The 15423-nt window shown below is 46.7% G+C and overlaps 1 protein-coding gene across 4 annotated transcripts in view; it reads left to right on the forward strand.

Moving 5' to 3' along the window:
- GARNL3 (GTPase activating Rap/RanGAP domain like 3) overlaps nt 1–15423 on the forward strand; it is a 164890-nt gene that overhangs the window by 135388 nt on the left and 14079 nt on the right. For 3 of the 4 annotated variants that reach the window (XM_027556312.1, XM_027556314.1, XM_027556315.1), the window contains 6 exons: nt 5309–5407; nt 5763–5879; nt 6439–6614; nt 8114–8272; nt 10164–10238; nt 14458–14524. In XM_027556312.1, the coding sequence (XP_027412113.1) occupies nt 5309–5407; nt 5763–5879; nt 6439–6614; nt 8114–8272; nt 10164–10238; nt 14458–14524 (693 nt within the window). The remainder of the gene's footprint in view (nt 1–5308; nt 5408–5762; nt 5880–6438; nt 6615–8113; nt 8273–10163; nt 10239–14457; nt 14525–15423) is intronic. The other variant, XM_027556313.1, reaches the window with a different exon arrangement.

Below are 15423 nucleotides of genomic sequence, written 5' to 3' on the forward strand. Positions count from 1 at the left end.
GCTACTCCATTTCTTCTAAGGGATTCCTGCCCACAATAGTAGATATAATGGTCATCTGAGTTAAATTCCAGTCCATTTTAGTTCGCTGATTCCTAGAATGTCGACATTCACTCTTGCCATCTCCTGTTTGACCACTTCCAATTTGCCTTGATTCATGGACCTGACATTCCAAGTTCCTATGCAATATTGCTCTTTACAGCATTGGACCTTGCTTCTATGACCAGTCACATGCACAACTGGGTATTGTTTTTGCTTTGGCTCCATCCCTTCATTCTTTCTGGAGTTATTTCTCCACTGATCTCCAGTAGCATATTGGACACCTACCGACCTGGGGAGTTCCTCTTTCAGTATCCTATCATTTTGCCTTTTCATACTGTTCATGGGGTTCTCAAGGCAAGAATACTGAAGTGGTTTGCCATTCCCTTCTCCAGTGGACCACATTCTGTCAGACCTCTCCACCATGACCCGCCCGTCTTGGGTGGCCCCACAAAGCATGGCTTAGTTTCATTGAGTTAGACAAGGCTGTGGTCCGTGTGATCAGATTGACTAGTTTTCTGTGATTATTGATTCAGTGTGTCTGCCCTCTGATGCCCTCTTGCAATACCTGCCGTCTTACTTGGGTTTCTCTTACCTTGGACGTGGGGTATCTCTTCACGGCTGCTCCAGCAAAGCACAGCTGCTGCTCCTTACCTTGGACAAGGTGTATCTCCTCATAGCCGCCCCTCCTGACCTTGAACATGGAGTAGCTCCTCTCGGCCCTCCTGCACCCATGCAGCCACTGCTCCTTGGACATCTAAAGGATAGTAGCAAATAACCAAACAAAAGAATTTATTTAAAAACAAAACAAAAACAGACCTTGGAGGCTTAGTCTAATCTCTTAGTTTTGCAGATAAAGAAAAGGAGGCCTAAAGAAATTAGGACTTCCCTGGTGGCTCTATCTACAATGTGGAAGACCCAGGTTCAATCCTGGGTTGGAAAGATCCCCTGGAGAAGGAAATGGCAACCCACTCCAGTACTCTTGCCTGGAAAATCCCATGGACAGAGGAGTGTGGTAGGCTACAGTCCACAGGGGCATAAGGAGTCGGACACGACTGAGCGACTTCAATTTCACTTTTCTTTCAAAGAAATTATGTGACTTGCCCAAGACCACACAGCTAATTAGTGGCATTTCGGGGACCAGAACCCAGAGGTGGATTCCTCGTCCAGTGCTCTCTCCATTTAGCCAAGTACATTTTATTAAAGTTAAATTAAACTCTACCAATGTTACCATCTTTAGCTTGATACAGATTTCCAAAACCATGGTCCTGGACAAATAATTATGAAAATTTTTATGATGAAACGAATGCCAAATTGTACCTGTTTGCCTTTTGGGGAAAGAGAAATAATTTCATGATTATTTGTAAGACCTGTCTAAAAACAGAAAAAAATTCTGTTTGAGTTGCTTCTTTGTAAATATAAAATCCAAACCAAGATTACCCAAGTCCCTTTATGAAATTTTCATCTTTATGGATACAAAATGTAATGGAAGTGTCAGATAATAAGGATTATTGTGATTGCCAGGAAATCCTGTTCTTTCAAACTTGAGGAACATTGTCTATGCAGGTGGTAGCCATATATATCCACCACCAGCTTGCCTGTATTAGTCAGATTATTACTTTCATGTCCTGATTATGCAGTAATGCTTCCCTGTTTGCTTATGCTGAGAAGAGAATAACCCTTAAGGCTTTCTTTGTATTCTTTGTTGTGCTTTTAAGCCATAATTATCTTGTTATTTCTTTGTTTACTCTGTCTTGCCTACACTTAATTCTATTACAAATTGTTTCCATTAGTGAATCTTCCCATTTCGTTTCAAGGCAAGTTCCACTCTATTCGATTAGCCTCTGCTTAATTTCATTAGACTCATCCCCTTGAGAGTCTGCTCCTTTCAAGGTCACTATTAAAAATTCTTTGCATTCTAAGCATAGCAAAACCTGCTCTGAAGGGAGACCAAGTACTGAATAAATATGCTGTCATATTTTGTTTTGTTTTGGTAATAGAAAAGCCAGATCATCTAAAAGATGGTTTCTTCATAAAGAGATTACAAGAAGCAATCCACAGTTTTGAAACAGTCATTGAACCCACATCACTTTCTCATATCCTTGCCTCCTCTTCCTTCCTGTGCCATATATAAACCTATCTAGCCACAGGAGTACGTGAACGCTGTATATTGTCACCTTGCTTATTTAACTTACATGCAGAGTACATCATGAGAAATGCTGGTCTGGATGAAGCACAAGCTGGAATCAAGATTGCTGAAAGAAATATCAGTAACTTTAGATACACAGATGACACCACCCTTATGGCAGAAAGTGAAGAGGAGCTAAAGAGCCTCTTGATGAAGGTGAAAGAGGAGAGTGAAAAAGCTGGCTTAAAACTCAGCATTCAAAAAACTAAGATCCTGACATCCAGTCTCATCACTTCATGGCAAATAGATGGGGAAACAATGGAAATAGTGAGAGACTTTATTTTCCTGGGCTCCAAAAATCATTACAGATAGTGACTGCAGCCATGAAATTAAAAGACGCTCCTTAGAAGAAAAGCTATGACCAACCTAGACAGCATATCAAAACATAGAGAAATTACTTTGCTGAAAAAGATCTGTATAGTCAAAGCTATGGTGTTTCCAGTAGTCAGGGATGGATGTGAGAGTTGGACTATAAAGAAAGCTGAGCACTGAAGAATTGATGCTTTTGAATTGTGGTGTTGGAGAAGACTCTTGAGAGTCCCTTGGACTGCAAGGAGATCCAACCAGTCAGTTCTAAAGGAAATCAGTCCTGAATATTCATTGGAAGGACTGGTGCTGAAGCTGAAACTTCAATACTTTGGCCCCCTGATGTGAAGAACTGACTCAGAAAAGACCCTGATGCTGGGAAAGATTGAAGGCAGGAGGAGAAGGGGATGACAGAGGGAGAGATGGTTGGATGGCATCGCTGACACAATGGACATGAGTTTGAGCAAGCTCCAGGAGATGGTGAAGGACAGGGAAACCTGATGTGCTGCAGTCCATGGGGTCACAAAGAGTCAGACATGACTGAGCTACTGAACAACAACAAAGCCACCTGAACATCAGGGCTGTTCCCTTGCTCACCCCATCAGTCCATGGGCATGCAGTGCTGTTTTTAGGTTATAACACCAGCTAAGAGCTCACACTTTGTCCTTGCATGGACTTGAGTTCCACAAGTTCAGGACATGTGCTTCGACAATTTCCTAGCACCTCTGAGCCTCGGATTTCTCATTTGTTAAATGGGAATATTAGAAATTCCTACCTAATAGGGTCATTGTGGGACATTTACATTAAATGATACCTACAACACTTACATTAAGGCCTGATATGTAGGAAGCCCAGGGCATAAATGCCTGGCCTTAATGAAATAATCATAGTTATTTAGTCAAATGCAGAGATGGGCACTGAAATGAATGATCATCTCATGGTTTGAAAAAAGGATTCTTGCCCCCACAGAAGCACAAAGAGCCTCAGAATGAATCCGCTTGGGAAAGCCTGAGGTATTAGAGGAAGGAGAGTGTTTGATGGGCTGCCCCCATCATGAAGGACAACTAGAGACAAGCCATCTGTTTCATAAGAGCTTATCAGGCTCTGTGCTCTGACAAATCCAGTGCTCTCACTGGGCTGCAGGAGCGGGAGACTCTTCCCCGGGGTTGGGGTGAGGGGTAGGGGTTGTTACTAATCCTAATGACGAAAGTTCTGCCGCCTCCTGGGCACCGTCCACGGAGGGATAAACTCCCAGACAGACAGGTTTCTGGAAGAGTCAAGATCCTTAGGGCCTCCTGCACCTAAATTATAATTAAGGAAACACCCAAACCCACAGCAGAACACTTGAAGACTTAAGTGTCTTCAAAGAATCAGGTAAAGAATCACCTAGACACTTCTGCCTAAAATGTCTATACGTCCTGGGACATCTTTGCCTTGCCCTGATTCTGTGTCAAGCTCAGAACAGACCCTTTGCTTAAAGTGAAAGTGTTAGTCCCTCAGTCATGTCCGACTCTTTGTTCCCCTATGGACTGTAGCCCACCAGGCGTCTCTGTCCATGGGATGCTCCATGCAAGAATACTGGAATGGATTGCCATTCCCTTCTTCAGGGGATCTTCCTGATCCAGGGATTGAACCCAGGTCTCCCGCATTGCAGGCTGATTCTTTACCACCTGAGCCACCAGGGAAGCTCTTTGCTTATGGAACTGCCTAAATTCTTTAAGTCCTCTTTGCCCAAGGGACTCCCAAGAGCAAAGTTCAGTTCAGTCGTTCAGTTGGGTCTGACTCTTTGCGGCCCCATGGACTACAGCACACCAGACTTCCCTGTCCATCGCCAACTTCTGGAGCTTGTCATATTCATGTCCCTCGAGTCAGTGATGCCATCCAAAGCAGCAAAGTAATTGCTAACAATTTAAGATCCCAGTAAGTAAGCTTAAAAACAAACCCAGGACTTCCCTGGTGGTCCAGTGGTTAGAAACCCACTTTCCAATGGAGGACATGGGTTTGAGGGAACTAAGATCCCATATGCTGTGGGGCAACTAAGCCTGTGTGCCACAATTAAGACCTAATACAGCCAAATAATATTTTTAAAAATCCTTTAAATCATCCATTTCCCTGAGATCTTCCCAGATATTTCCACGGAAATTAGTTTTTTCATGTTATTTTGGAAATGTAATCGATATTTCTCTTATTTTTGTCTAAAAAGAAGATTTCCTATTCCTATATGGAGAAATACTGAAAAATGATAGGTAAACTACTATTGATTCAGACATAGGCCATGTTGGAATAGGGTGTTTGTTAAATACCAAAGGAAATTCTTATTTTACTTTCTTGAGAAGTATACAAAATAACCTAAGATGTGATGTGATTTCAAATATGACACAAAAAAAATCAGAAAATATTTAAGAGAAATGACTAAGTGTATTAGCACTTTTTAAAACTTGGTATTCGGTTCTTTGGAATAATCCCAGCCAAAATTGGGATTGAGAGATGCTGCCTTTTCTTGGATGAACATCGAGGAGAAGACTCTAGCTTCGGGACCCTGCTGTTGCGCTCCCTGTACGAGGTGTGAATGCCTTTGGGAAAGAAATGCCAGTCCTCCCTGAGCTGAGAGGGGACTAGTGCTTGAACTTTCTGTGTCGCCCTTAGGAAGGATCTAGAAGCTGACCTCCTTCCTCACCTAGGGAGAAACGGGGTCCAAAACTACCCATAGGCACATTTTCGTAGGTTCTAGAGAGTGTGAGCTGGGTGTGGCGCTGGGTAACCAGGCTTCTTTTCCAGACGACCTCCCATCAGTGCCCGTGTTTGACAAGACTCTGCCCGTGAAGCAGATGCATGTGCTGGAGGCGCTGGACCTTCTGATCCTCAGAGCAGACAAAGGTGCTACTCCTCCTCGAGGGATGTTCTCTGGGAGGAAGGGGAGCGTGTAGCCTATGGCCAACACAAGGGTCTCGGGGCTCTGGCTGAATCACCAGTGCCAGCTTTTTCTTCTGGTGCCCAGGGCTCAGGTCCTTGGTAGCCTGTTTGTTCTCTGAGGCAGGGATGGTGAGAGAGAGAAGGGGTGGGCATCCCTGATCACATTGTTAGGTGAAGGCAATGCAGGGCTTCTCCCCAGTTCTGGAACACCTCAAATCCTGATTTCTTGAGTAGTAGTTTTCTACACAGTCCACCCCTTCAGTTCTTCCAGGTCATCTTACTTTTCCATCCATCTCCTCCATCTGCTTCATCCCACCAGGGAAAGATGCCCGCATCTTTGTCTTCAGGCTGAGCGCTGTGCAGAGGGGCATCGAGGGCAAGCAAGCCGTGAAGGGCAAGTGTGACTGTAGAGAAAACAAGCTCGAGAAAACAAAAGGTGACTCAATTCTTCATATTTTGCTGGTTTTATCCAATTAATCGTTTTCTCAGACTGCCAAGCTTTTACTAAAAAAAAAAAATTTGAGTAGGAATTTTATTTGATTTGTTTTTTCACTTGGAAACCTCACAAAGGTAGTATCACTTGTTCCCTAAGAGAAGCTTAAGTTATAGAGAAACATGTTGAGGGCTAGAGGAAGTTTTAGGTCTTATTTGACAAGTTTGGGAGGTGAGTTAAGCTCTGTGAGCAAACTTATGAAAAGAAACTTTTAGAATTTTGTTCCTGGAACTCTGCTCACCTTTCAGTTTACTTCATGTCGTGTAGTGGATGTGAATCTAAGTCCACAAACTCTAGAATAGAGGGAATATGACTTCCTTAATTTTTCTGTAACTCAACCTAATTTTTATTTCAAGTCCCCACTTTGCCTCATGGCAAAAACGTCCTTAGTCATTTCACTGTCTCATGTTTAATTTCCAGGGTTCTTAAAAATATCACCAGATTGTCAAAGCTGAGGGCTCCCACCTCTTGTGTGTTCAGCATCATTCCTTTCTCTTCCTAGGCTGCCACCTGTATGCCATCAACACTCACCATAGCAAAGAGCTGAGGATTGTCGTTGCCATTCGGAATAAACTGCTTCTGATCACAAGGAAACACAACAAGCCAAGTGGGGTGACTGGCATGGCACTGTTATCTCCCCTGTCAGAGTCACCTGTTGAAGAATTCCAGTACATCAGGGTAGGTTTTTTCCTTCAAATTGTTTCACTCCTGGCCCAGGTGCCTGAGGCAGACCCCCTCCTTCCATCCAGGGTGTGTCATTCACTGGGGTTGCCCTGCGGTTCAGTAACTAACTGGGGAAGCCCTCATCTGTGGCCCTGGTTACCCCGGGAGACTAAGGCGAACAGAGTTTTCCCGACTCCATCCAGCTCATTCACATAGTAAACACCTAAAGATGCTGCTCTAGGGGGGATCATTTTGAAAAATATAGAAACTTGGAATCATGCTGGGCACCAGAAACTAACACAGCCATGAAGTGAATTATACTTCAAAAACCAACTCACGGAAAAAGAGACCAGATTCATGGTTACCAGAGGCAGGGGTTGAGGGGAGGGTGAAATGGAAGAAGGTGGTCAGAAGGTAAAAATTTCCTATCATAAGATAAATAAGTACCAGGGGTATAATATACAACATGATAAATATAATCAACACTGCTGAATGTTACATATGAAAGTTAAGAGAGTAAATTCTAAGAGTGCTTATCACAAAGGGAAATAAACTTTATTTTGTATCTGCATGAGATGATGAATATTCACTAAATTTATTGTGATGATCATTTCATGATGTATGTATTAGGTTGGCCAAAATGTTCATTATTATTATTATTAAATCTCAAGACAAGGACCGGACATTCTAAGAGCTAACACAGACCACACTGTTGAATCCCTTTTGTAAAATTGTCTCCTGACCTCTCCTCTTTGCAGTGAACAGAGGTCTGAGCCTTGAGGACAGACTGCAGAAAGGAGCAGTCTAACCCATCCCTGCCCCTCTTTTCCCTGCCCCAGTCTGGCACAGGACTCTGCAGGAGCAGAGGGCCTGGGGGGTGGCTGCGTGAGGAAGTGAGGGTGTTGTAGCTACGCATTCCAGGAAACAAACTCACTCAGAAGGACAATGCAGATAGTGGAGTGCAGTTTACAACACCGGTGGGCCCAAGGCAGAGTCTCCTCTTAGGCCAAGGACCCCGACCAGCATCTGTGAAAATCTTTTATAGCCCATGTGTACATGTCTGAACCCACCACTCCAAATTCCTTGAGACTTACATAAACCAAGGAAAATACAATCCCAATAAACCCATCATTCACATGCTATACGCTCATGTACTCAAACAGTCAAACAATTAGCCAATGATCAATAAACCCAAGGTTACACTCCAATAGATACAGAAAAATTTATGGCCTATCTGAAGGAAGGGGTAATTAGTGTATGTTTTCTCTTAGGCGATGAGTAACCTAGATACGATCTTCAAGGTTCCCCTGTCTAGAAGGGGTCTTACTCTTCTGTTGTTGTTTTCATAGGCACTAAACACAGAGTGGCCGAGCATGATCAGCATGAACAGGCCTAAGATGGAGCCCAGGCCCTATGAATTCCTTCTTCAAGGGGGCCTTTCCTGGATGGGGTCAGGCAGTGGGGTGGCTGCTCTGTCCTCACCCCTTTCTCCTCCATCCTTGTCCACCACACAGGAGATCTGTCTGTCCGACTCTCCCGCGGTGATGACCTTGGTAGATGGGCCAACGGAGGAGAGCGACAACCTCATCTGTGTGGCTTACCGGCACCAGTTCGACGTGGTGAACGAGAGCACGGGAGAGGCCTTCAGGCTGCACCACGTGGAGGCCAGCAGGGTGAGTCGACGGACGTGGGGGCGAACGGGAACCAAAAAGACTGGAGCTGTGTCTTCTAACTTTGCGAGACCATGATGAGGGTTTCTTTAAAACTGTGCGCTCTTTATCATATCTGTAACCTGTGATACATATTTAGGCTGTACCATGTGAAGCTGCCATCTTTGTAGGTCAAATGGGTTCAATATCATATAACTGCCCATTGCCCTCTTTAGCTTTTCCACACCTCCTCCTGCCATTCCATCCTTCCCTACAGAAGAGGAATGAAGTGTCAAAACTCACTGTAAATAACTGAGTAATGAGAACAGTTGTTTGGTAATTCATGCTAGAAGGGCCCCTGGAGAGTCGGGTTACCCTCAGAGGCCCTGCAGACCCACAGCACGGGGCTGGAAGGTTGGGGAGGGCACAGCCCAAGTCTGCATTCCCTTAGAGGCGCATTAGGAAAGGAAGATGGGATGAAACACCGCTGGGAGAGAGAGGAAAAGCAGATCGGCGCTGGGGGGTCTACACCTCCTGGCCTGAGCCGCACAGAGGGCAGCCATGTGCTGGATCTGGACAAAACCTGACAAGCAACTCACAGAGTTCTTCAGCCCAGTTATCGCTGGGAACCAGGGCAAGGCCTGATGACAGCTGAGCCCCTGGAGGTTTGCACGGTGCAGGGCCAGCACTCCAGCTCAGGTACGAGAACAGGGCAGAACAAGGATGTCGCCCAGGGAGAGTGTCATTCCTGATGAGAGCTTCCCCCAGTCCTGTTCAGATGTGTCAGAGAGTGAGGAATTTAATTATGTTTTACAAGAACTAAAAAAATACAATTTAAATTTGGACCAGCCCTACATAAATATTCACTAAAGTTGCTAATTACTCTAAAGAAAACACCTGAGAGCAAAATTTGAAGAAATAGAAAAATCAGAAAAAGAAACATCTAGATATACTTAGGAGGCCTACTTATCTTCAGCTGTTATCAATCACAGCTCAGTCTGCCCATTCATGTGTGTATACTGGTAGCACCCAAACTCATCTGCTGTTGAAGTCATTGAGGAACTTCAAAGCTACGGATGCCCTGTGTCCCACCCCCCAGCAATTTCACAGCCTTGGGTGTGACGTGAGCTTTAGAATTTTGGGATGGCCCCCAGGTGATGTGGGCAAATTTGGGAACCACTGGTACACACTGCTCCTCAACTGTGGCTCTAATTGCCCAGAAAGCTTTAAACAGATCAGTGCTCTGACACATCCAGATCAGTTAAACCAGAAGTCCTGGGTGTATGGGATGGGAATCAGCAGACTATAAGTCTCCCCCAGGTGATGTTACTATAGACCCAAGAGATGGAAGCTCTCCTGACACTCTTCCTAGCAAGGTCAGGAGGGTCCCCTCCATCCCAGCAATTGGGAACCTGTCATCTCTTCCCGCGGCTGACTTCTGAGGACTCAGAGCCCAATCTGGCCTTTAAAAGTTCTTGGCCCTTCTTGCTTTTCAAAACTCTGGACAGGGACTTCCCTGGCAGCCCAGTGGCTAAGATTCCACCCTTCCAATGAAGAGGGTCCTGGGTTTGATCCCTGGTCAGGGAACTAGAGCCCACAGGCCGAAACTCAGAGTTTGCATACTGCAATTAAAGATCCCACGTGCCACCAAAAAGATTGAAGATCTTGAGTGCCAAAACCAAGACCTGGTGCAGCCAAATGAATAAATAAATTCTTTTTAATTAAAAAATACAATCTGTACAACCAACTGTAGGAGTCAGAAAAAGCATGGCTTAAAAGATCTTTGTTGAATCAATCCTTCCCTGGCAACTAGTTTCCTAAGACTGAACCCGCTTTTCCTGGAAATTATTGTTATTTACTTATATTTAATACCTTGATAGTTCATGAGTGTGTCTGTGGATTTTTTTCTGTTAAGATTCATGAAGATCCAGGGAAAAAAGAGTTAAAAGCAGTTTTCTTTGATGACTTCTGTGCTTTGTTTTGCTGGAAGGTATGAGAAATTTTCTGTCTTTTCTTCAACATGCTTTGTAAAACAAAGATGCAAAGCTTTTCTCTAAGAAAAAACACTTAAAAACATCTTTGTGTTGTTAAGCACTACCCCAGGGATTTCAGTGAATCAGTATGTATATTCCCACTGAGTTAATCCTCAGTGGCTATGTTTGCTGAGCAGGCAGAGGTGCTGAGACAGTGGCTTGTCTTTGGGTGGAATTTACTGTTTGGTTGGAAAGATACGCCCTAGAGAAATGAGCAAACTAATGAGCGAGTCGGAGAAGGAAATGGCACCCCACTCCAGTACTCTTGCCTGGCAAATCCCATGGACGGAGGAGCTTGGTAGGCTGCAGTCCATGGGGTCTCTAGCAGTCGGACACGACTGAGTGACTTCACTTTCACTTTTCACTTTCACGAATTGGAGAAGGAAATGGCAACCCACTCCAATGTTCTTGCCTGGAGAATCCCAGGGACGGGGGGAGCCTGGTGGGCTGTTGTCTATGGGGTCGCACAGAGTCGGACACGACTGAAGTGACTTAGCAGCAGCAGCAATGAGCGGGTAGAAGCGGCCTGCAGAAACAGGGTTACTTCTCACCAAGACATTCCTGCAGGACAAGCCCTGAGCTCAGTGGAGCAGGAGAGAGGCTGACCCTCCTGGACTCACCGCCAATTAGTGCTTCAAGCAGCCCTCAATGCCTACCTCCTCCGTGCGCCACCATGCAGGCCAGGCTGGCCTGGTTTCCTGCCTCCGCCCCTCCTCTCGTCTCAGCCAAGACCCCTCAATTCCCGTTGCAGGCTTCGAAACCACCTCAGGGTCCAAGACAATCCTAGCTCAAGAGAGGAGCTGTTTAGGAAGCACCAGAGCAGCCTTCTGAAAGTCAACACCAAGTTTGTTCTACCAACAGGCCAACTCCGACGTACTGCCCTGGATCCAACAGCCAGCTCTGGCCTCCTTCCCCAACAGAGGCCTCCTCCAGAGGGGGGTAACAGGATCCAGATCTCTGGCTTATTCACTAGGCCCAGGTCCCCGTCCTGAGTGTCTGCCCAGACCCCAGTTGGTCTTCATTGAGAGCTCACCCTGGAATCATGTGGGAAGGTTGGACACTGACCTCACAGTGCCAACCTCTTTCACCTGTTACAAGTCTGTGTTTCGAATTTTCACCACCACCATATATTACTTTTATTATTTTAAAATGCAATAAAATAAACTATTTTTAATCAAGTAAAAAATGAAAGGTGAATGTCTTTATCCTACCCTGACCTACTATATATCAAGATGTCCAGGAGCAAGAACCCAGAATATGTATCTTTTAAAAGCTCTCCCAGTGAATTCTCAGGTCCTTGCCTGGTCAAGAATGTCTCCTGCATGAATGTCTCCTCTGAGGCCCCTCGCCTGGGAGCTAACATCTATACCAACATCTGTATCAACATCTGTACATGTAACATGTACATGTGAACTGGGCTTCTCCATGCTCAGTGTTAATGAAGGTCTGATGAAATGCGATTGAGGGCCTGAGGAGAGAGTGATTAAGTCCACGCTATGGTCACTGACCCCAAATTTCAGCCCCATAGCCCTGACAGGTAGGTGCTGTTCTCTCCCCGGTTTCTGCAGAAAAGGAGGCTGAGGCTCAGAAAGGAGAAGTCACTTATTTATCCCAAACCACACAGCCAGTAAGTAGCAGAGGCAGGACTTGAGCCCAGACTGCCTGCCTCCCAAGACTGCGCCTTCAAACCCAGCACATGGCAGCCACAGCCCCGTCACAGCCCGAAGAGGAGAGCAGGTCCAGGTTACACAGCTGGTGGTGCTCAGCCGCTCCCTCAGAAAGTGCAGAGCAGACACAGCAGCACCCACGAGGGCTGGAAGCCGCTGGCTGACATCAGTGTTATCTAACTGACAAGTCTGGGGACACTGAGGAGGAAGTGATTCAAGTCAGAGTGCTGGGGACGGACAGGAGGGTTCCCTCCAAGGGCCCAAGGGCTGTTCCCTCCCGTGATACACCCCAGTGGTGCGGGTTCCAGAGCCAAGTCATGCCAGCAGCTGACATTTATGGAGCATTTACCGGGCCCTGTGTGACCTCCTGGAATCCTCAGCCCCCGTAGAGGCAGATGTTCCAGCCTCTCCCATTTTATCGATGAAGACCCTGAGGTTCCATGAGGTTAAAACCCCGACCACGTGCCCACTGCTCTCGGGTGGCAGGGCTGGCATTTCATTTACATGGTCATGCCTCTAGGTAGCATGCCTTCTGCTCCTGGTACTTGACAGGTCCTGATCCAGGGACTGAGGGGGTCACATGAGCGGAGCAAGGCCTCTGCTTCATGGAGCTGAGAGCCCAGCACGGAGGAGAGTGCCAGCAAGCAAGTGAATCTGAGACGGCAGTGCACGCCCTGCAGATAATTAAAACAGAGGCTGTGACACATAGCGGCAGAGGAAGTATTTGGCATTTGACTCCCAGGTCCTTCTGACCCTAGAATCAACACCCTTGGCCTCTAGGACTCACTGTCTCCCACCCCTACAGAGCCTCCGCAACTCATGGTTATGGTATGGGCTCCATTATGACTTATTTTATGTACTTGTAAGCTTTTCTGACATTTTGTTGAGGGGTGAAACCCTGTCCTTTCATTTCTGTGTGTTTAATGGAGACTCGTACAATGCCAGACTGTTCAGAGGAGAAGGCTGCGTTTGGGTGAGAGCAGTGAGGGCCAGCTGGGCAGAGAGCCTGGGGTGGGAAATGGGGAAGCCCAGAGGCTGGAAGGGGCTGAAGAGAGCCTAGCCAGACGGAGACACCGGAGGAGCCCGGAGGTGGGGCCGAGCCCGGAGGTGGGGCCGAGTCCGGAGGTGGGGCCCAGCCCGGGAGGCGGGGCCGAGCCCGGCGTGCAGCAGGGGTGAGATGAGGAAGAGGATGGTCTGAACTTGGGTGAGAAAGGGACCCCCTCCGAGACTTTGAGGGTAGCTCTGCTAAAAGAAAGGAGGAGGCTTGAAAGGAAACTGGTCATGTGAGACCTCCATGGAATGCTGATTATGTGTCAGGCCCTGTGCAACAATGTTTGCCTTGTTTCATGGAATTTTCATGACAATCCAGCAGTGTCAGGATTACTGTTATACCAGTTTACAGATGGAGACCTGGGGCCAGAGGACCGTTTACCACAAACCACAAGAGGCAGCAAGTGGTACTGGCAGCTGGGAGCTGCTGACCTGCTCCCTTCTGCTCCCCTACCCAGCCCCTTGAGTTCTTCTCAACCTACTGCATTTGAGAGAACAAAAGACTTAGGAACCTGGGCTGGAGCTCAGAATGTGTGCCTGAGGTTGTAGATTTAGAGATTTTGAGCAGAGTAAAATCTGAAGCTATCAAGCTGGGGCTTTTTCTAAATGAGAGAAGAGCCAAGAAATGGAAGAAGAATCTGAAGTAGGAGAGAAGCCAGAGGGAGGAGCTGTCCCCTGTCAGAGGTTGTGAAGATATGGATGGAGAGATGAGCCATGGTCAAAGGCCTTCAGTCTGGAGAGAAGGAAAACTTCTTGGAACTTAAGAGAGGGCAGCGTCCTTGGTGGTACAGAAGGCCAGACTACAGGGCTGAGAAGACAAGTGAGGCAGCGAAAGAAGAGGAGATTTTTAGAGGCTCTGAATTTTGATTGAAACTTGAGAACCATCTTCTCAAAAGCAGAAACCGAGGCTCACCAAAGCCACAGAGCTGGGGCTTCCAGCACCCTCTGCATCTTGTCAAGCCGCCTCCCAGGAAGTGAAAGAAGTAAAAAAGGGAGAAAAGAAGTGCAGACATGGTGGTCTGGAGATTCAGAGACTGTGTTTGAGGCAGGAGGCAGTGTGGCTGAAGTGCAAGGCTGTTGAGCTTGGAAAAGAACCAGGGACCTGGTGCAGGTCCTGGCTGGGGCACCTCCTCACTAAGGGACTAGCACGACTCACCTCTCTAAGCCTCGCTTTCCTCATCTGTAAAATGGATGGAATGCCATCTACTTTCCAGGGTTGATGTGGAAGTGAAAGGAATAACCCGCGAGAAAAGCTTGGTGGACTGGAGCCTGCTCTATAAATGGGAGGCCTGCCAATAGGGAGAGTTCTCCTCTATAGAGCTTCTTAAGGCTTTGAAAAGATGATGAGAATGTCCACACCATGGACTGCGGTCGTGCCTGAGTTTACAGAAACTTGAGAACATCTTTTCCTAGTGTCAGTGTCCAGCCTGCCCACTACCATTGCCCATTCTCATTGCAGGTTAATTTCGTTGCAGCTATTGATGTGTACGAAGACGGGGAAGCCGGTCTGCTCCTGTGTTACAACTGTAAGTAAGGGATGTGTTTTGATCGCCACTTGCTAAAATCCACTGTTGTTTTTTTCTTTCTGGACAATGTACAGGGACTTAGCTTTAGATTTATCTGTTGCATTGTTCCTGGATCCTTAACTGCACTCCAGGGAGCAGCTAAAAATTGCCTTCCCACCTGGATCTCCCAATACCCAGACCTCTCAGTGAGATGGTACAGCAGTTGCCTTGGGGTGTCTCTGGGACGTGGAAGTGATGGCAGGGGCTTCCATCTAGGGAACCCCTACCACGTGACTGGGCTGGGCTCCGTCAGCCCCAGGCACTGCTCACTGACTTCTCAGTTTCCGTTCAGTTCATTTCAGTCACTCAGTCATGTCCGACTCTTTTCGACCCCATGGACTGCAGCACGCCAGGCTTCCCTGTCCATCACCAACTCCCGGAGCTTACTCAGACTCATGTCCATCGAGTCAGTGATGTCATCCAACCATCTCATCCTCTGTTGTCCCCTTCTCCTCCTGCCTTCAATCTTTCCCAGCATCAGGGTCTTTTCCAGTGAGTCAGTTCTTCACATTAGGTGGCCAAAGGATTGGAGCTTCAGCTTCAGCATCAGTCCTTCCAATGAATATTCAAGACTGATTTCCTTTAGAACTGACTGGTTGGATCTCCTTGCAGTCCAGGGGACTCTCAAGAGTCTTCTCCAACACCACAGTTCAAAAGCATCAATTCTTCGGCGCTCAGCTTTATTTATAGTCCAACTCTCACATCCATACGTGACTACTGGAAAAACTATAGCTTTGACTAGACGGACCTTTGTTGGCAAAGTAATGTCTCTGCTTTTTTTTTTTTTTTTTTAGATCCTCACCACACGCGTGGGAGGTAGACAGTGGTACCCCCTCCCTGCCACTTAGTGGACGGATGGG

Source organism: Bos indicus x Bos taurus, chromosome 11 (genome assembly GCF_003369695.1).
Source record: "Bos indicus x Bos taurus breed Angus x Brahman F1 hybrid chromosome 11, Bos_hybrid_MaternalHap_v2.0, whole genome shotgun sequence".
Taxonomy (NCBI): Eukaryota; Metazoa; Chordata; class Mammalia; order Artiodactyla; family Bovidae; genus Bos; species Bos indicus x Bos taurus.